Here is a 22,620-nt window from a genome sequence, read left to right on the forward strand (position 1 = left end):
AAAACAATATGTAGCATGATATCAACACCCGCACATTCTGCTAATGTTTACCTGTCACTTGGTACATTGCTGGGTTTAATATGAATATGACAATTGTGCAGCCAATCCGAGCATTCATTGACAGCTGTATAGTTATGTCATTAGCTTTGCTTGTCTTCTGTTTTCTTGCTCAGTCAGCCGCAGCTAATATGTGAACATCGGCATTATGCTGCAGTCATTTTTTAGTAGTAAACGTCATAAACGAAAATGTGCAATTGAAATAATATGTTAGTAATAACACTATTTCTAAATCCATATGTTGGTTTTCTTGTACTTTATATTGTACATTAATGCTCATATATTTATTTTAGATGTGACCATGAAATTGCTGAGGAATGTACATCCACAAAAGACACTGTTTGCAAAGGTAAGTTCCCCTGATACTATCTATAATACATAAATGTCAAAAGAAATTGATGTCACACATAGGGCAGTATAGAGCAGTATACACATTGAATTAGTGTGAAGTACTTATTGCACAATACAGCGTGCCATGGTCTAGAGCACATGTGTCAAACACAAGGTCCATGGGCCGAATCCGGCCCACCAGACCATTTCATGTGGCCCTCGCACCTGTCCTGCAACTGCAACACTGCACCTCATCTCCACCCCACCTTTTCAGTAGTTGGTAACAGAGAGGAGAACAGAACTCCTCTGCCAGATCCTGTATTTCCCTATGCAGCCGGGAGAGGCTTGTCTCTATCCCTCCCTCCCCCGTATCAGTAGTCAAGAGCATAGAGGAGGACAGAACACCTCCTACAGATCCTGCACCTCCCTGTGTGGCTGAAGCACCCCCTTGTTTCCACCTTCCCTGGTACTGCATTCAACAGACTCTGGCAGCTGACTCCTCTACTCCTCTGGTCCTCCTGCAGACCCTGCAATTTCTGCTTCATAGCCCTACTCCCAGTGTCTTTCTGGCAGCAGCACAAGGTAAGGGGGTGATGTGTGATGTAAAGGAGTGTGAGGGACTCTTGACTTCTGATGGTAGGTGTGCTCATGACAACTGATGTAAGGGGGATGCACTGGGCATATAAAAACCAGCCCTTTGTGGACAACCATAATGCAGATGCGGGCTGCGGTTAAATTGAGTTTGACACCCCTAGTCTAGAGTATGTGATGTTCAGCATAGTGTATAGAGTGTAGCAGTTCACAATATAAATTAATAAATAACAGTGCACAGAGCAGTCAGAAGTACAGTATGTGAACTCACAGTATAGTGAACAAAGTGAAGCAATCATTAGTATGTATCATACAGCTTAGGATACATTGTTGGCCAATCAGAAGCATTGGATATAACCTACAGCATAGTGTACAGAGTGGTCAGTAAAAGTGGTAATAAAGTCCCTGTTGTATACTTGTACCTACAGGTAATCCTAAAATAAGGCATCATTTAGGAGATATTTACTATAGTAGCAGTAGGTGACACCACAGGCACATGTGCACTGCACTCTCAATGGACAGCATACCGTCCATTGCGAGGGCCATGCCACAACCGTGACACCCGCATGCGTGTGTATGAGTGATGTCATTGCAGCAGTCAAACAGCTGAAGCCTGTGAACCTGGAAGGAAGACCGGTGAAGATGAAAGCCTTGCCAGCAGATGCAGGGCTTTGTTCTAAAGTAAGTGTTTTCAATGCATACTAGCAAATTATCCTATTACCCTGCAGGATAAAAGGATGATCTGCTAGTATGCTTTGCATACCAGCACGTTATGAAACATTTAATTTAGAACACAGCCATTTCCTTGTCAGAGAATATTCTTTTCCTTGTCTCTTTCATTACTAAATTTCAAAATCAACCTGTCATTTTCATTTATTTGAACAGTTCCAAAAATGTATTCATGATCAATTCACTCTTTTTACCACCTCCACTTCTATTTTTCAACACGGTGGAGTTGCTATTAGTAACTGTTGAATGGCCTGGGACTTTCCATTCTCAAGCTAGTTGCCATTGATTTCTTTCTTCATAATATTTCTAAAGTTCTAAAAAGTGCAGCGCTGATGATAAAAATACCAAACAGAATTAAATGAATTATCCCACCAAAATGATGTAGAATATATAACAATGATATCAAATAAATTAAATAAATATATTTAAAAAAATGAATATACTTATTTGAGTAATTATCCCACCAAAGTGACATGAAATAAATAACAATAATAAATATATTTAAAAAAATGATATAATAAATTGAAATCAATACCAAGGTAATGGTAAAAAATCACTTAAAAAGTAAAACTAAAGCAGACACCAACCAAAATTTATAACCATCTTGACATGTGTTTAAAAAAATTCCCTGTGGTGTCAGACAATACTACATAACCTGTACAGATAACATATACAAGTAAACAAAAAAATAAATAAAAAAGTCCAATATGACATGAGGTAATATATTAGTGCATAAAGAAAGGAAATAGTCCACGTAAAGTGCTAGAAAACACAATCCAATCTCAGGTAGGTGAAGACAGATACCTTTATCCCAATCGGTGACTATATCCAAACAGGTGACACACCATAAGTGAGTAATGATAACCCTTACCGGCTCACAAAATGGGTATGGCAATCATGCTGCTCAAAAAGTAAAACCAAGAAATGCCTCCATAGTGTAATCGTTTAAACACTTTTAATAGGTAATAAAAAATTGCACTTACAAAGAGATATCAGATTAGTGCATAAAATTGAACACAGACTGTTATCCTGCTCCCCATCAATCTCCCTGTGACGAAACGCATAGGGTGAGGCCAGTGACGCTGATGTCATCATGCTGATAGGAGATTGATGGGCAGCAGGATAACAGCGGGAAGCCAGTGGAGACGCTGCCATCTCTGCATTCAATTTTATGCGCCTATGTACCTATTAAAAGTGTTTAAATGATTACATTATGGAGGCATTTCTTGTTTTTACTTTTTGAGCAGCATGATTGCCATACCCATTTTGTGAGCCGGTAAGGGTTATTATTACTCACTTATGGTGTGTCACCTGTTTGGATATAGTCACCGATTGGGATAAAGGTATCTGTCTTCAACTACCTGAGATTGGATTGTGTTTTCTAGCACTTTACGTGGACTATTTCCTTTCTTTGTGCACTAATATATTACCTCAGGTCATATTGGAGAAGTCGGTACAGGTATTGGGGATACCTGAGAATTTTCCCCTATGCTTGGAGTGACCATTGCATTGTGGTCATTTGAAGTCGGTGATGCCGCATACACACGTTTCAGACTATCCGGCGGATAAACCGCCGGACTGTTCGCCGGGCTTTCCGAACGAGCTACCTGCCCACACACGGTACTTTTGCGGCGGACTATCCGCCATACTTTTGAAATGAACAGACTCGCCCACACACACGGAGGAAAGTCCATTCATTTTGAACGCGGCTCCAGGTAGCCGGGACTAGCGAAGGAAGCGTCGCTGGCCCCATCACCTGGTATGGAGTTAAAGGGGAAGCCCTATGCCGAAAAAACAGCGTGGGGTCCCCCCCCTAGGTCCATATCAGACCCTTATCCGAGCACGCAACCCGGCCGGTCAGGAAAGGGGGTGGGGACAAGCGAGCGCCCCCCCTCCTGAGCCATACCAGGCCACGTGCCCTCAACATGGGGGGTGCTTTGAGGAAGCCCCCCCACCCCATAGCACTTTGTCCCCATGTTGATGAGGACAAGGGCCTCTTCCCGACAACCCTGGCCATTGGTTGTCGGGGTCTGTGGGCGGGGGCTTATCAGAATCCGTGAGCCCCCTTTAATAAGGGGGCCCCCGGATCCCGGCTCCCCACCCTATGTGAATGAGTATGGGGTACAATGTACCCCTACCCATTCACCTGTGAAAAAAAAAAAAAAAAACACAATACACAAGGGTTAAAATAGTTTATTGTACAGCTACGGGGGTCTTCTTCCGTCTTCGGGGGTCTTCTTGCCGGACTCCGCTATCTTCTGCTCTTTTGCTAGCTCTTTTAGTAGCGGAGGAGCCCGGCTTTCTTCTTTGCTGACGCCCTCTTCTTCCGACTTTGGGGGTCTTGTCCCCCTCTTCGGGGGTCTTGTCCCCCTCTTCGGTTCTTCTTGCCGGGCCACTGCGCCTTCTTCTAGCTCTTTTACAAGCGGTGGCCCGGTCTTCTGTCGCCGCCTTCTGTTCTTCTGTTCTCTTCTTGAGCTCTTGAGCTGTTGCCTCGTCGTTGTCTCTGGCCACAATGACAGGGACGCGGCGACTTATATAGGGACATCGCCGGATGATGTCCCCGCCCATTATGATATCACAGTCCCGCTGCTTTTTTACTCAAACATGCATGTTGTTCCATTGTTCCATGCATGTTGTTCCATTTGTACTGAGATAGTCCTTTTCCTTATTGGAGATCAGTTTGGGGAACTGTCTCCACCCCCAGTTCGTAAGTCTGTTAGGATGATGGTACCCCCCAACCCCTTTTCTAATGTTGTATTCTCCAATATAACCTTTTGAGGCCTTCTCCCTCTTTCTGATCTTAGTAAATAAGGTGACGCTGTGCTGACTACTATCATCCAATCATGTGAAAGCAAAAATCTTTCTTTTTTATTTTTATTTCCCTTGCCTGTTATTGGGTATTCTTTGCAAAGTGATTTTTTTACCACTTTCGCTAAGGTGAATGAAACATGCTCTATTCCTTTTTCGTAAATAAGCCATATTATATTCCCCCACTCCCCCACCAATATTACACACACTATAACTCACACCCAAAAATACACCGCAATATTACATTTACTTTCACCACCCACATTACAATGTTCTAATCTCCAGTAATTCTTTTATTTATTTTTATTTTTTATATAAACTTTATTTATAGAATTAGCCATAGCTTACAGGTAGTTTCAACACTTAAGCAACAGTGACCAACATTTTGTCATTTCATAAGAAACAATAGAAAGGAGGGAGTAAGGAAAAATGGAGGGGCTAATCACCTTTGTTTCCATCAGGGAGTCATTCTCATTATTCATATTTTCATTTTATTTTTATTTTTATTTTAAGGCCTAGTTACTCCTTTCTCTCAACTATGGCAAGTACAGGACCTCGGCTTGCTGGCTAAAAAGCAGTTATCCAGGTGCGCACCATCCTTCCCTGGTCAGCCACACAATATATAACGTTATGTGTCCCCAGGGAGGGGGGGCACTGCGCCTGTAGTCCGCCCCGGTGCTATTCAGCCCAGGTTCCACACCGCAGGAGGGGGGGGGGGGTCACTAAGTCCTCCTTCTAACCTCCTCCAGTGCTCACCCAAGCCTGGTCCACATCCAGACCTAGCTGGGGTATCACGTTTGCTTCTCCGTGGGTTACTGCGGTAGTAGCCGAGGTCATGTTATCATACCCGACTTTCTCATTATGATTAGGGCACCTGTTTTCTGCCCCCCCCCCCCCCCCAGTAATTCTTTTATTTAATGTCACTCAGAATAACATCAGCCCACTTATGGGTTTCAACCATAGGTGGTCCCAATCATAGCTTGTATTACTTGTAATAAAGAGCTCTTCCTCTTCCAATCACCCCACACATATCCAACTGAAAAAGAAAACAAAAGGAAAAGAAGCAGAGAATAACAAATGCTACTATATCCAATACAATATATTCTTTATATAATCAAAAAATATTATGAAAAACCCTTTACCGACTTATAAAAAGTAGAGCAACCAAAGCATATGAAGACATGTATGACAAACAGGCTGACAGTGCTGTATACAGTTACTACCCCCATCACTGATGGGAGGGTGGAAACCCCATTCTTTCAAACATAGTTTGGCATGGATGGCCTTTGCTTCAATTTATTGATTAAATTAATAACAATAACTTTATTCTAAAGCATGCATTACATAAAATGTTTATTGATTTATGGCAAAGTGTGTCTTTTTTTCAATGTTTTTTGCTTCTTTTTCAGATTTTTCAAATAGAACCCATGCGATATTGTGGCCAGTAATAGTCGTTTTTTTCATTGTAGCAATAATTATTTTTGTTGTCCGTAAGTATAGAAGATAAGTTTACTGTTCAGTAAGATTCATAAAAAGCTATATCAATATTTCTGGCTTGAAAAGTGTAATTTATTATGCTCTATTATGCATTTATTATTTGCTATTGAATAATGAATACTCTGCAGTTTGAGTCACTTCAGAGTGTACCAGTGTATGATATACTGTATATACAAAACAAAACAAAAAACTGATGGGACTTTCTAGGTACACACAAATCACCACTGAAATATTCATAGGTTAAAACATAATTTTCCATATGTATCACATATGTACCTGATTTGTAAACGGAATTATTTTATTAAATAAAGAATATAAAAAGCATATTTATTTAAAATAAATCAGGCATGGCTGATTACACAATACATTCTTGGATATTGCCTCACATCCTATATTCAATCATTACTTTATTGTCAGTTTATGGAATTCCATTGGTTGTTAGCTATATTCCAGCAGGTGGGTGAGGACTTTTCTCAAATGTAATCCATTGGGCAGATAAAAATGTTTAAATGTGTTTTGTGAACCAAAGTTCACTTCTTCAGGAGAGCAAAAGAGTAATGCTGTATATCCAATGGCATTCGCAAAGCAGCCCCCGTTCAATAAAAACACACACACACACACACACACACACTCTTTGCACTGAGGCAAAATAGACCAGAGAAAGGACCTTCACAAAGCAGAGGCACAAGAGGGAGCATTCTGTTTTTTTTCTTATTTCTTCCCCCATCTTGATAAAAGTTGGATTTAACTAGGGATGGACTTTAAGTCTAATGCCACAAACACATGACCGGACTTTTAAGACTAGGTCCGATGGTCTTCCCAACAGACTATCGGCGGAGTTCCGACGGACTTTCAAAATGAACAGCTTTGAACGTGATGACGTGCGACCAGACTAGAATAAGGAAGTTCATCGCCAATAGCCAATAGCTGCCCTAGCTTCGGTTTTTGTCCATCGGACTAGCATACACACAAACTGATTTTTCGTCCGGAGTCGAGTCCATCGGAAAGATTTGAAACATGTTCTATTTCTAAAGTCCATCAGATTTTTGGACAGCAAAGGTCTGATGGAGCCCACACACGATCGAAATGTCCGACGGATTAGTTCCGTCGGACCTAGTCCGTCGAAAAGTCCGGTCGTGTGTACGCGGCATTATTGGGAGATTTGGAAAGCACATCTAAAAACCCTTTTTAGTCTGTTGTTCCCTGTCCCCTATTCTCTGGGTCCCCGGGTCACTTTCACCAACGCTCACTATTGGGTGATGTGTGTTTTTAACAAACGATGGCTGTTTTACAAATGCTAATGGATAAATAGATGTGCAATATTCCTCTTTTTCTCTCCTGAAGAAGTAGAATTTGGTTCATAAAACGTATTGAGAAAAGTTCACATTGCCATGTGGAGTATATTTAACAACCAATGATATATTATTGGCTTAAGCGTGACATGAGACTACTAAGGCTCCATTCACACAGGGGCAACACGACTTGTAGGCGACTTGAGTGAGGCAACTTGTACACGACTTGAGTTAAGATCACAGCGCGACTTGGGACGACTTCAACACGACTTGTGATGACTTCAACCTGACTTGGGACGACTTACAAGTCGCCCCAGGCCAGGCGACTTTTGCCGTGGCCAAGCAGAGAATGAGCTCAAGGGGGAACTCCACGCCAAATTTCTGCAAAAAAATTTGGCGTGGGTTCCCCCTCCGAGAGCATACCAGGCCCTTAGGTCTGGTATGGATTCCAAGGGGAACCCCCTACGCCGAAAAAACGGCGTGGGGGTCCCCCCCAGATCCACACCAGACCCTTATCCGAGCACGCTACCCGGCCGGCCAGGAAAGGGGGTGGGGACGAGCGGGCGGCCCCCCCCTCCTGAGCCGTACCAGGCCGCGTGCCCTCAACATGGGGGGTGCCTTGGGGGAGGGGGGCGTGCGCCCCCCACCCCAAAGCACCTTGTCCCCATGTTGATGAGGACAAGGGCCTCTTCCCGACAACCCTGGCCGTTGGTTGTCGGGGTCTGCGGGCGGGGGGCTTATCGGAATCCGCGAGCCCCCTTTAATAAGGGGGCCCCCGGATACCGGCCCCCCACCCTATGTGAATGAGTATGGGGTACAATGTACCCCTACCCATTCACCTGTGAAATAAAGTACAAAAAAAAACACAACACAGGGTTAAAATATTTTATTGCACAGCTCCCGGGGTCTTCCGTCTTCGGGGGTCTTCTCGCCGGACTCCTCCGCTATCTTCTTGTAGCTCTTTTGCTAGCGGAGGAGTCCAGCTTTCTTCCTCGCCGCCGGCCTCTTCTCCCGACTTCGGGGGTCTTGTCCCCCTCTTCGGTTCTTCTGCCGGGCCACCGCGCCTTCTTATAGCTCTTTTACAGGCGGTGGCCCGGTCTTCTGTCGCCGCCGTCGCCGCCGCCTTCCGTTCTTCTCCTTCTTCTTCTCCTGGAGATGTTGACTCGACGAGCTCTCCGGCCACAATGCCAGGGACGCGCTGAGCTGCCACTTATATAGGGACAATGGGGCGGTGTCACATGGGTTGATGTCACATGGGTTGGTCACATGGGTTGATGTCACATGGTAAGGGGGCGGGGTCACCATGTGACATCAACCCATGTGACCAACCCATGTGACATCGACCCATGTGACACCGCCCCATTGTCCCTATATAAGTGGCAGCGGAGCGCGTCCCTGGCATTCCGGCCGGAGAGCTCGTCGAGTCAACATCTCCAGGAGAAGAAGAAGGAGAAGAACGGAAGGCGGCGGCGGCGACGGCGGCGACAGAAGACCGGGCCACCGCCTGTAAAAGAGCTATAAGAAGGCGCGGTGGCCCGGCAGAAGAACCGAAGAGGGGGACAAGACCCCCGAAGTCGGAAGAAGAGGCCGGCGGCGAGGAAGAAAGCCGGACTCCTCCGCTAGCAAAAGAGCTACAAGAAGATAGCGGAGGAGTCCGGCGAGAAGACCCCCGAAGACGGAAGACCCCCGGAGCTGTGCAATAAAATATTTTAACCCTGTGTTGTGTTTTTTTTTGTACTTTATTTCACAGGTGAATGGGTAGGGGTACATTGTACCCCATACTCATTCACATAGGGTGGGGGGCCGGTATCCGGGGGCCCCCTTATTAAAGGGGGCTCGCGGATTCCGATAAGCCCCCCGCCCGCAGACCCCGACAACCAACGGCCAGGGTTGTCGGGAAGAGGCCCTTGTCCTCATCAACATGGGGACAAGGTGCTTTGGGGTGGGGGGGCGCACGCCCCCCCTCCCCCAAGGCACCCCCCCATGTTGAGGGCACGCGGCCTGGTACGGCTCAGGAGGGGGGGGGGCGCCCGCTCGTCCCCACCCCCCTTCCTGGCCGGCCGGGTAGCGTGCTCGGATAAGGGTCTGGTGTGGATCTGGGGGGGACCCCCACGCCGTTTTTTCGGCGTAGGGGGTTCCCCTTGGAATCCATACCAGACCTAAGGGCCTGGTATGCTCTCGGAGGGGGAACCCACGCCAAATTTTTTGCAGAAATTTGGCGTGGAGTTCCCTCTTGAGAGCTGATAATTCTGTCAGAGTCGCCTCCGTATAGACGGAGATCCGACTTGGAGGCGATCTCCATTGAAATCAATGGGTACCGGTCGCCTACAAGTCGGATAGAAGTAGTACAGGAACCTTTTCTGAAGTCGGAGCGACTTCAGTAGTGTGCATTAAGACGGCTCTCATTCACTTACATTGCTTTTTAAATGTTGTCCGACCTGAGGCGACCTGAGGCGACTAGGGGCGACCTGAAGTCGGATCAGGAGTTGCCCCTGTGTGAATGGACTCTAATGGTGCCAACATCCCAAAATGTATGTACAAAACAAGTTATTGTGTAGTGCAGTATAAAGGCACCCAGTCTTACAGACAAACATATGATAAAAAATTATGAATCTTTATTGTACTAACATAAAAAAAAAAAATCAATAGAAAACAAATGTAGGCTGAACATTTGTCAAAAACTCTTATGCCAAGTACACACAGTCAGATTTTCCGACAACAAATGTTGGATGTGAACTTATTGGCAGAAAGTTCAACTGTGTGTATGCTCCAATGAACATTTGTTGTCGGACTTTCCGCCAACAAATGTTGGCTAGTAGGGTCTCAAATTTTCCGCCAAGAAATTTTTGTTGTCGGCTTTTCCAAATGTGCGTACACAAGTCCATCGCACAAAAGTCCACGCATGCTCAGAATAAAGTACGAGCCGGAAACGCTCGGTCTTGCAAAACTAGTGTTGGTAATGGAGACATCACGCACCTCTTTTATGTCACTACGTTCTTAATTGTTGGCCAACATTTGTGTGACCACGTGTATGCAAGACGAGTTGGAGCCAACAACTTTCGAAAAAAAATCCATGGTTTTGTTCTCAGAAAGTCTGATCGTGTGTACGGGGCATAATACTCTCCTGAATATAAGTACACACTGATGTAAATAGTCTGACATGTTTTGAGTTTTTCTTTTCTTCAGGGGCACGGATTGAATCTTAATGTCAGAAACAGGATGTATACAAGCATGCATCAAAACATTGTACTGATCAATGGTGTCTACACACAAAAAAATAATGCAGTCAGTATCAGATATATTGAATTAAAGGATAAGTTTACCTTTTGTAACATGTTTCATTTTACACACATATTCAGGGTATAACATGTGACATGTTACAGATGCACCAGCCCCCGCTCCCCTTGATTCCACATTCTGACAGCTAGCAGGGGATCTTCTCCCTCCACTACCTGTCACAATCTGAAAAAAAAAAAACAGCGTTCTGTGAATGGGAAAATATTTATAAAAGTTAAAATCACTCCATTGCCACATGCGTAATTTTTGAGGGCAGAGGCAAACAACTAGAGGTTCGGACTTTAAAGACAATTTGGACCATATATGTGAATGGGAAAACTACAAGGTCCGATAGCCTTTGCAGCTGACGGCTTGTAGTTCTCAATGAGCGACCATGGCCAGACAGATACACAGACAGTCTGCAGGACCCTGGCATTACATGCAATGATTTACAGGTCCATTACAAAGAAAAATAATAAATTCATATTGTTTTACCTGCAAAAAAATAGCATTTATTATTTTTTATTTTTTTTGTAAAGGTGAACTTATTCTTTAAAGCAGTGGTCATCAACCCTGTCCTCAGGGCCCACTAACAGGCCAGGTTTTATGTATTACCTTGGGGAGATGCAGACTAGAATACTGCAATCACTGAGCAGCAAAGCAGTTATTTTGCAAACCTGACCTGTTAGTGGACCCTGAGGACAGGATTGATGACCACTGCTTTAAAGGAACCAATAGGTAAAAGCTTGTGAGCTGCAATACTAAGCCTAAATAACCCAAATAAACACAAAGGATATAATCAGCTGCCCACACTTCCCAGACTGTGATAATGCAATATATATAACACACTGTGTAACGCTAATATGTATAAAAAAAAAAACTCAACATATTAGCGCTGCACAGTGTGTTGTATATACTATTCTTTAAAGGGCTTACAGTGTCAGTGAGAAGTATATGACAGTCAGTCTATAATGATTTAACAACAACCCAGTCCTTGCAGCCCTGTGATGGTCAGGCCCCAAAAAAGGAAAGGACAAGGGTGCATACTGAGACCCCCATGGCAGCAGAAACACTTGTAAACAAATTTGGTAAAGAAAAGAACCCCAGCTTATTAAATCATAAATAAAGATGTATCCAATAGTGTAATCCCACCTTGCAAAAAAAAAACATATATTATTACATTTTTTTATACCTTTTATATTAACTAAAAAACAATATTTTTCAATCCCAATGCAAGAAAAAAATATATAAAATATTTTTATTTGAAATAAATGAAGAAAAAGAAAAACAGTGGAATTCGTCTTGGGGCATGGCCAGCTGCACCAGTCCACCTGGGAAAGAAGCAGCAACAGCCATGCCCCAGGACATGTCCCTTAAATATGACTAGAGCAAGAAATAAAGGACAGGTGGGTTCTGCACGGTCATAGACACATGCACCATCGGCTAGTCTATCCCTACTGAAATACAATGCAGCAAGGAGAGAAGGGTCAACCAGAACAATAGCAGTGATATCACTGCTCATACACGGCAGCAGCACAGAGCGGCCATCTTGAAACAAGTGTTTGTGTTCCAAAAGGCTGAGAGACTACCAGACGGACAGGGCAAGAGTTTTTGAAAAATGCTCCTCCTATATTTGTTTTTTATTCAGCTGTTTAATGTTATTACAATAAAGATTTATAACTTTTTTATCATATGGTTGTCTGTGGAGTTGGGTGCCTTTAAATTTCCCACACACCCACAACAACTTGTTTTATAATTAACAACCAATAAAAATGCATACGCTGACAAAAGAGTAATGATTGAATATAGTATGTGAAGCAATATCCAAGAAAGTGCTGTGTAATTAGCCATGTCTGATTTATTTTTTCTTAAATATGCCTTGCTGGCCTGTGCATTCATAAATGGAAGGATGTTTTATCTTACAAACACGGTGGGGTTGATTTAGTAAAACAGAAAAGTGTAAAATCTGGTACAGCTCTGAAGAGAAACCAATCAGCTTCCAGGTTTTATTGTCAAAGCTGAAGCTAGAAGCTGATTGGCTACCATGCGCAACTGCACCAGAATCTGCGTGCTCCATTTTTAGTGGATCTGCCCCTGTGTATCTAGAAAGTTCAGCCATTAAAAAAAAAATGTGTATATATTTATTATTTTATTATCAAAAACTGCTTTATAATGCATGCTAAGTGTGTATGTAAGTAGTGTCATACTGACATCAGCCAAAACATTTTTCTGTAGGTTTTTGGTGTGGGAAGAGCAATAGTTGCACTTTAATATTTATATGAGGTAGTGCTGCACAATGTAAGAGAGGGAGAAAAAGACAAGAAGGAAGGGGGGGGGGAAGAAAGGGGGGAATGGTAGGGTTAGGAGAGGGGGAAGGGAAAGGGAGGAAAGGAGGGGAGAGAAGGAGGGGTATATATGGTGATACAAGATTGAGGCTATTTCAGATCAATGTGACATAAACCGTGAGTAGGGATGAGCCGAACACCCCCCTGTTCGGTTCGCACCAGAACAGACCTAAACTTCGTGTGAACTTTAGAACCCTATTAAAGTCTATGGGACTCGAACGTTCACAATCTAAAGTGCTCATTTTAAAGGGTAATATGCAGATTACTGTCCTAAAAAGTGTTTGGGGACGGGGGTCCTGCCCCAGGGGACATGGATCAATGCAAAAAGAAGTTTTAAAAACGGCCGTTTTTTCAGGAGCAGTGATTTTAATAATGATTAAAGTGAAACAATAAAAGTGTAATATTCCTTTAAATTTCGTAGCTGGGGGGTATCTATAGTATGCCTGTAAAGGGGCGCATGTTTCTGGGGCTTAGAACTGTCCCTGCACAAAGTGTCATTTGTGCAGGAAAAAAAGTCTTTTAAAATCACTTGCGGCTAAATTGTCGGCTCCCCGTAATACAGAGAACACTCAATGAGTGTTCTCTGTATTAGCCGACAATTCATTCATTCATTGATTAAAAAAAAAAAAAGCGTGGGGGTTCCCCTAAATTCAATTACCAGGCCCTTCAGGTCTGACATGGATATTAAGGGGAACCCTGTGTCAAATTTTTTAAAAAAATGACGTGGGGGTCCCCCTAAATATCCATACCAGACCCTTCAGGTCTGATATGGATATTAAGGGGAACCCCGCATCAAATTTTTAAAAAAAATTGACGTGGGGTCCCCCTAAAAATCCATATCAGACCCTTTATCCGAGCACGCAACCTGGCAGGCCGCAGGAAAAGAGGGGGGGACGAGAGAGCGCCCCCCCTCCCTCCTGAACCGTACCAGGCCACATACCCTCAACATTGGGAGGATGCTTTGGGGGTCTGTGACCCCTCAAAGCACCTTGTCCCCATGTTGATGAGGACAAGGGCCTCATCCTCACAACCCTGGCCGTTGGTTGTGAGGGTCTGCGGGCGGGGGGCTTATCAGAATCTGGAAGCCCCCTTTAACAAGGGGACCCCCAGATCCAGGCCCCCCCCTGTTTGAAATGGTAAGGGGGTACAAAAGTACCCCTACCATTTCACAAAGAAAGTGTCAAAATGGTTAAATAAGACAAACACACTTTTGAAAAATTCCTTTATTAAAAATAAAAAAAATAAAAAAAAGATTCCAGCGGTGCTAATCCACTCTTGCTATCCAGCGACGGATCTCCGGGGTCCAGCGATGGATGATCATATCCAGCGACGGGGGATCTCTCAGTCCAGCGCTGTCCATACATCCTTCTTCTGTCTCCACTCCGGAGACACTGCAGAGAGCCCAGCGCTGACGTTTCTTATATTAGGAGGGCGGGGCCACCCGTCACCTGACCCCACCCCTCTGACGCTGGAGAGGGAAGCCAGGGGTTCCCCAGTGACGTGTGGATGACCCCGCCCCCTCTGATGTAACGCAGGTTTCCGTTACATCAGAGGGGACGGGGTCACCCACACATCACTGGGGAACCCCTGGCTCCCTTCACCAGCGTCAGAGGGGGCGGGGTCAGGTGACGGGTGGCCCCGCCCTCCTAATATAAGAAACGTCAGCGCTGGGCTCTCTGCAGTGTCTCCGGAGTGGAGACAGAAGAAGGATGTATGGACAGCGCTGGACTGAGAGATCCCCCGTAGCTGGATATGATCATCCATCGCTGGACCCCGGAGATCCGTCGCTGGATAGCAAGAGTGGATTAGCACCGCTGGAATCTTTTTTTTATTTTTTTTATTTTTAATAAAGGAATTTTTCAAAAGTGTGTTTGTCTTATTTAACCATTTTGACACTTTCTTTGTGAAATGGTAGGGGTACCCCCTTACCATTTCAAACAGGGGGAGGGGCCGGGATCTGGGGGTCCCCTTGTTAAAGGGGGCTTCCAGATTCTGATAAGCCCCCCGCCCGCAGACCCTCACAACCAACGGCCAGGGTTGTGAGGATGAGGCCCTTGTCCTCATCAACATGGGGACAAGGTGCTTTAAGGGGTCACAGACCCCCAAAGCATCCTCCCAATGTTGAGGGTATGTGGCCTGGTACGGTTCAGGAGGGAGGGGGGGCCGCTCTCTCGTCCCCCCCTCTTTTCCTGCGGCCTGCCAGGTTGTGTGCTCGGATAAAGGGTCTGATATGGATTTTTAGGGGGACCCCCACGTCAATTTTTTTTTTTAATTTGATGCGGGGTTCCCCTTAATATCCATATCAGACCTGAAGGGTCTGGTATGGATATTTAGGGGGACCCCCACGTCAATTTTTTTTTTTAATTTGACACGGGGTTCCCCTTTATATCCATGTCAGACCTGAAGGGCCTGGTAATTGAATTTAGGGGAACCCCCATGCTTTTTTTTTTTTTTTTTTTTATCAATGAATGAATGAATTGTCGGCTAATACAGAGAACACTCATTGAGTGTTCTCTGTATTACGGAGACCCGACAATTTAGCCGCAAGTGATTTTAAAAGACTTTTTTTCCTGCACAAATGACACTTTGTGCAGGGACAGTTCTAAGCACCAGAAACATGCGCCCCTTCACAGGCATACTATAGATACCCCCCAGCTACGAAATGTAAAGGAATATTACACTTTTATTGTTTCACTTTAATCATTATTAAAATCACTGCTCCTGAAAAAACGGCCGTTTTTAAAACTTTTTTTTGCATTGATCCATGTCCCCTGGGGCAGGACCCAGGTCCCCAAACACTTTTTAGGACAGTAACCTGCATATTACTCTTTAAAATGAGCACTTTAGATTTCTCCCATAGACTTGTATAGGGTGTTCCGGCTTTTCGAATTTGCTGCGAACAGCCCAAATTGTTCACTGTTCGCTGAACAGGCGAACAGGCGAACAGGCAATGTTCGAGTCGAACATGAGTTCGACTCAAACTCGAAGCTCATCCCTACCCGTGAGTGTCCTATTTAGCAGTAATCCAATCACACTCTAAAAATGTAATTAAAATTAAATTAGAATTAAAAAAAATATAAAAATGTATTAAATTAAGTGTAACATATATCAGTGTATATTCGTACGGAGCTATAACAGGAATAAAAAATTATTTTTAAGATCTTAAAAAATTCCCATACAGGCTATTGCCATATAAAGTGCATATCGTGTGATAATCCCAAAAATATAATATAAGAAGTGCAAGTGCCAGATACAAATAATGTCCATGCAATCACTGCAAACAGTATGTAAACTTCACAATAAATGCAATATACAAAGTGTCCGTGCAATTCATATAAAGAAAATGTGCAAGCTGCAAATGACCAAAGGTATCCCAGGTAAAGTGCTAGTGCTCCTAGGTAGTGCGGTAATAAAGAAGGGGCGATTCTCTTTTCCTTTACTCCATTCAGTAAGTAGATGGGTGTCCTCTTACCTTACTGCTATAAGGTTACAGCATAAACATAAAGGTTTTAAAAACCTTTATGTGTCCCGGGACGGTTTCACTAGATGCACTTGAAACTTATATGTGGCTTCACTTTTCTCATCAAATGCAGTGGATGTACCTCGCAAACAGCAAGAGGGATGCTTGCTAGTGCAGTATTGTTTAAAACTGAATATTTTATTAAGGCAGCATAAAAAGAGGGTACTCACATTTTAAAACAAGCAACTAAGCAGAGAACAAAGACGAGCGGCGAGCTCGTATACGTCACTTCCGGTATCTTGTTTTTTCCGACGCGTGTTCGTCACAGTCCCTGACTTCATCAGGGAAACTTTTTTGGATCATCACACGATATGCACTTTATATGGTAATAGCCTGTATGGAAATTTTTTAAGATCTTAAAAATATTTTTTTATTCCTGCTATAGCTCTGTATGAATATTCACTGATATATATTACACTTAATTTAAGTAATTTTTATATATTTTTTAAAATTCTAATTTAATTTTAATTTAATTTTTAGCGTGATTGGATTACTGCTAAATAGTACACTCACAGGTTTATGTCACATTGATCTGAAATAGCCTCAATCTTGTATCACCATATATACCCCTCCTTCTCTCCCCTCCTTTCCTCCCTTTCCCTTCCCCCTCTCCTAACCCTACCATTCCCCCCTTTCTTCTCCCCCCTCCTTCTTGTCTTTTTCTCCCTCTCTTACATTGCGCATCACTACCTCATATAAATACTTCTGTGATTTTGGGTTTGAATAACCTTCTTTAGTGCATGCAGCAATATTTCATTCTATTTATCTAATTGGCTGGCGCAGAGATACCCTTATCTGTCAGTAGTTGCACTTTAAGCTTACAAAATCCTTTATGGGTTGCTCAGTTTGAGTTTGGGGCCATTCACACCAATTGCAACATTTTAGAGTTTATAAAATGTGCTAGCAGGGGCATGTTGTGCATGCAATGCAGCAATGCAGTACAGTGTTTACTTTATTTTATTTTACTTAAATAAAAAAAAAGATAATTTCACTCTATATACAACAGTGCATTGTGGAATTCTGACATGCATTGTAAGGTGTTTTTATGCATTGTATCAAACTGCAGACACACCAACACACTTGTATGGTGCGAACAGGAAACATAGCGAACAATTGTTCTCACTGTCTTTGCCTGCATTGATCAATGCAGGTGAGCGCAACTCGATGCTTTGGGTGTGAATAAGCCTTTACAATTGGAGGGTAAGCTAACTGCAGGGTGTAGCCCAGGCATGTACTGGCCATAGGGACTATAGGGAGTTTCCCGGTGGGCCGATGGCTCAGTGGGCCGGTTTCAGTGACAGCCAGTGCCATCGCTGGGGGGGACTTTTGGGGCTATAGCCCCGAATCTGGGGCCCATAGCCCCGAGTCAGTCCAGGAGTCCCCAACCACAGGGTCCTGGCCCACTACCTGCCCTCTTTCTGGTGACCCTGATGTAAGGAGGGGCTCTCTGGGGGCCCTAATGTAAGCCGGAGGCTCTCTGGGGAACCTGATGTAAGAGAGAGTCTCTCTGTGGTCCCGGATGTAAGGGGGGGCTCTGTGGGGACCCAGATTTAAGGGGTTGGCTCTCTAGGGACCCTGATGTAAGGCGGATGATCTCTGGGGACTCTGATGTAAGAGGGGCTCTCTGGGGACCCTGATGTAAGGGGAGGCTCTCTGGGGACCCTGATGTAAGGGAAGGCTCTCTGGGGACCCTGATGTAAGGGAAGGCTCTCTGGGGACCCTGATGTAAGGGAAGGCTCTCTGGGGACCCTGATGTAAGGGAAGGCTCTCTGGAGACCCTGATGTAAGAGGAGGCTCTCTGGGGACCCTGATGTAAGGGGAGGCTCTCTGGGGACCCTGATGTAAGGGGAGGCTCTCTGGGGACCCTGATGTAAGGGGAGGCTCTCTGGGGACCCAGATGTAAGTGGGGGGCTCTCTGGGGACCCAGATGTAAGTAGGGGCTCTCTGGGGACCCTGATGTAAAGGGGACTCTATAAGGCTATATGGGGACCCTGATGTAAGGGGAGGCTCTCTGGGGACCCTGATGTAAGGGAAGGCTCTCTGGGGACCCTGATATAAGTGGGGGGCTCTCTGGGGACCCAGATGTAAGTGGGGGGCTCTCTGGGGACCCAGATGTAAGGAGGGGCTCTCTGGGGACCCAGATGTAAGGAGGGGCTCTCTGGGGACCCAGATGTAAGGAGGGGCTCTCTGGGGACCCAGATGTAAGGAGGGGCTCTCTGGGGACCCAGATGTAAGGAGGGGCTCTCTGGGGACCCAGATGTAAGGAGGGGCTCTCTGGGGACCCAGATGTAAGGAGGGGGCTCTCTGGGGACCCAGATGTAAGGAGGGGCTCTCTGGGGACCCTGATGTAAAGGGGGCTCTCTAGGGGCTTTTTTTGCGCAATTGCGTACAGTTTATATACTGTTTTTTGCGTGTTTGCAAAATTAAAGTGGGCCGGTCTGGATGAAGTCCAGCGCCAAATTTTTGTCCCAGTCCAGCCCTAGTGTAGCCCTGACAGAGCAGCTCCATTTTTTGTGAGGTTGTATATGCTTTCTTTATTTATTAAGCTACTTTTTTGGCTAGGTAAAAATTAAATATTTTATAACTTGTATAATTGTTTTATAATTATTTTGCATTTGTATTGTATTGTTTTACATTATTTTCTATGCTGAGCTACGGATATGAAAAGGAGCTGCTGGCTAAAACTAAGAATGCTAAAACTAACATGTCCATATTCATGCCTACTGGACAAAAATAGACAGTGACAGTTAGAGGCCCAGTAATAAAGCAGCAGTATCACCTTATCATGGCCACCCAACACCTTTAAAAAGGCACATTTGTTAAGTACTGCAGTGTGCTTCACAAATGTATACTACACCCTGTTATTCTTATAAATGCAAAAATAAGTGTGCTGGGAGCAGGGGAACCAGTTAAGTAACATATCAAAATGATGTGACTGGTCTCTCCTCCATTATGCTGGTTTTCAACGCAGTGGCAGCTAGTGCTCAAATTATTTGGGGGGGGGGGGGGGGGGGGTGCAAATGAACTGAAAAATTCTGAAAATACTGAAACAAAAACATAATTTGCAGTCTCACTGTGCCATCAATTGCAGCGACTGTGCCCATCATATGCAGCCACTGTGCCCATTATATGCAGCCAACTGTGCCCATCATATGCAGCCACAGTGCCCATCATATGCAGCCACTGTGCCCATCATATGCAGCCAACTGTGCTCATAATATGCAGCTAACTGTGCCCATCACATGCAGCCTCTGTGCCCATCATATGCAGCCTCTGTGCTCATCAAATGCAGCCAACTGTGCCCCATCAATTTTAGCTTCTGTGCCCATCATATGCAGCCACTGTGCCCAGCAAATGCAGCCACCTGTGTCCATCATATGCAGCCAACTGTGCCCTTAATATACAGCCAACTGTGCCCATCATGTGCAGTCTCTGTGCTCATCAAATGCAGCCAACTGTGCCCCATCAATTGCAGACTCTGTGCCCATAATATGCAGCCACTGTGCCCTGCAAATGCAGCCAACTGTGATCCATCAATTGCAGCCTCTGTGCCCATAATATGCAGCCACTGTGCCCCCCCCCCACCCCCTGTCTGCCCAGAACTTACCCCATTGTGATGTTGGTTAGACAGCAGGTCAGGCAAGCTGTAGTACGTGTGGTGTGGCGGTGGATGTTGTGTCCTCTGTGCGTTTCTTCTTCCTCTTTTGCCAGGCGGACAATGAGATTGCCTCTACCTTCAGCCAGTCAGGTGCCCGGTATTATCTGGACCTCCTGATTGGCTGAGAGGTGGTTCTGTGTTAGCAAAGCAAATATTCATTTGCTTTGCTAACACACCTAGGTGCACTGCGAGCTCAATGGTCTGTGCTCGCAGTGCACCTTTTTTTAAGCCTATTCGAGCCTATGGCTCTAATCAGGTGCTTCAAAAACAGTCCCCTGCCACTGGAATTCTGGTGCCCAGTGCCCAAAAAGGGGCCAGGCACCTGAATGGGGGTGGCTACAGCAGCCGTGGATAGATTCATGCAATGCATGAATCTATCCATAGTACACAGAGGGGGTGGCTGGAGAGAGGGGGCCGCGCCTGAGCATCCCTAATGGATGCACCGCCATTGGTCCAATGGACGCCACAGGCCCCACACTACTCTCTGCAGTTTATCAATGCATGGAGTAAACACTGGGGTGTCCAAAGGATAGCAGATGGTGGTATTACTTTCCATTATAAACAGGCCCCATTATAAATGAGCTCCTTTCATTTCAAAATACAGAATGCAGATAAATATATAAAGGGTGGAGAAGTATAGAGGACACACTCTATACTGAGTTTACACACTGTGTAATCTATTTGTAGGGCAATAATTATCCTGAATGAAGATTTTTTTTTTTTACTGTGTAATGTTTGATCTGATAAAACTATCCACTAGTATTTTCCTTTCATTTTTTTTTTCTTTAACAATATTTACATTTTATTTTTCTATATTTCAGTGAGATACCGCAAGAAAAAATGGAAAACGGTGAGTCTATAACATACACGATAATCCTTTAAAAAATTTAATTTGTGACATAAGTGGGCAGGCTAATCCTTGCCCACAGTGTGCAGAGTTGTACAATCATCAATCTACAACTAAAAGTATGCATGGGCAGTAAATGGCTCTCCACCTATTATGTCATTTTTACTAGCCACGAAGTCTCTAGGCTTACTGGTGGTTTACTAAAAAATTGTACTAATTGTATAAATTCATTGTAAGCACTGCAGAATAACCTAATGAATTTATATACAGAACAAATAAAGGAACTCTAGCTAAACTTTCCTTATTTTGATGCTTTTTTTTCTTGACATAGTTGAAGCATTTGGGATTCCGTTTTAGAATATATCTTTGATATACAAAAAATCCCCATGTTGCTCTATCTTTTATACTTTGACAATGGTGATTTTCCTTACACAGGAACAGACTATATTAACTCCTAATAAGGTAACTGTTGTTTTTACGCAAAACCTACTTTATTTTACTTTAATAAAATCTAATTTATGACATACAGTGCATCCGGAAAGTATTCACAGCGCTTCACTTTTTCCACATTTTGTTAAGTTACAGCCTTATTCCAAAATGGATTAAATTAATTATTTTCCTTGAAATTCTACAAACAATACCCCATATTGACAACGTGAAAAAAGTTTGTTTAAAATCTTTGCAGATTTATTAAAAATAAAAAAATCACATATACATCAGTACTCACACCCTGCGCCATGGCACCAAAAATTGAGCTCAGGCACATCCTGTTTCCACTGATCATCCTTGAGATGTTTCTACAACTTGATTGGAGTCCACCTGTGGTAAATTCAGTTGATTGGACATGATTTGGAAAGGCACACACCTGTCTATATAAGAATGTCTATCCCACAGTTAACAGTGCATATCAAAGCACAAACTAAGCCATGAAGTCCAAGGAATTGTCTGTAGACCTCGGAGACAGGATTGTATAGCGGTACAGATCTGGGGAAGGGTACAAAAACATTTCTGCAGCATTGAAGGTCCCAATGAGCACAGTGGCCTCCATCATCTGTAAATGGAAGACGCTTGGAACCACCAGGACTCTTCCTAGAGCAGGCCGCCTGGCCAAACTGGGCAATCGGGGGAGAAGGGCCTTAGTCAGGGAGGTGACCAAGAACCCGATGGTCACTCTGACAGAGCTCCTGTGTTTCTCTGTGGAGAGAGGAGAACCTTCCAGAAGAATGCAGTAGCATCATGCTGAAAAAGACTTGAGGCTGTAATTAATACCAAAGGTGCTTTAACAAAGTATTGAGCAAAGGCTGTAAATACTTATGTACAGTATCTCACAAAAGTGAGTACACCCCTCACATTTTTGTAAATATTTTATTATATCTTTTCATGTGACAACACTGAAGAAATTACACTTTGCTACAATGTAAAGTAGTGAGTGTACAGCTTGTATAACAGTGTAAATTTGCTGTCCCCTCAAAATAACTCAACACACAGCCATTACTGTCTAAACCGCTGGCAACAAAAGTGAGTACACCCCTAAGTGAAAATGTCCAAAATGGGCCCATTTAGCCATTCCCCCCATGTCATGTGACTCGTTAGTGTTACAAGGTCTCAAGTGTGAATGGGGAGCAGGTGTGTTAAATTTGGTGTTATCTGGAATGTGGATAGGCTCGCTG

General features: G+C 44.1%; 1 protein-coding gene across 3 annotated transcripts in view; it reads left to right on the plus strand.

The window, feature by feature from the left end:
- FAS (Fas cell surface death receptor) overlaps positions 1-22,620 on the plus strand; it is a 71,972-nt gene that overhangs the window by 22,566 nt on the left and 26,786 nt on the right. For 2 of the 3 annotated variants that reach the window (XM_077454179.1, XM_077454180.1), the window contains exons 5-7: positions 351-406; positions 5,925-6,005; positions 20,925-20,953. In XM_077454179.1, coding sequence (XP_077310305.1) covers positions 351-406; positions 5,925-6,005; positions 20,925-20,953 — 166 coding nt within the window. Of the gene's footprint in view, positions 1-350; positions 407-5,924; positions 6,006-20,924; positions 20,954-21,385; positions 21,413-22,620 lie in introns of all 3 variants that reach the window. The other variant, XM_077454178.1, reaches the window with a different exon arrangement.

The sequence above is a fragment of the Lithobates pipiens genome, unplaced genomic scaffold (genome assembly GCF_037356315.1).
Source record: "Lithobates pipiens isolate NorthernLeopardFrog02 unplaced genomic scaffold, aLitPip1_a1.2 Scaffold_25, whole genome shotgun sequence".
NCBI lineage: Eukaryota > Metazoa > Chordata > Amphibia > Anura > Ranidae > Lithobates > Lithobates pipiens.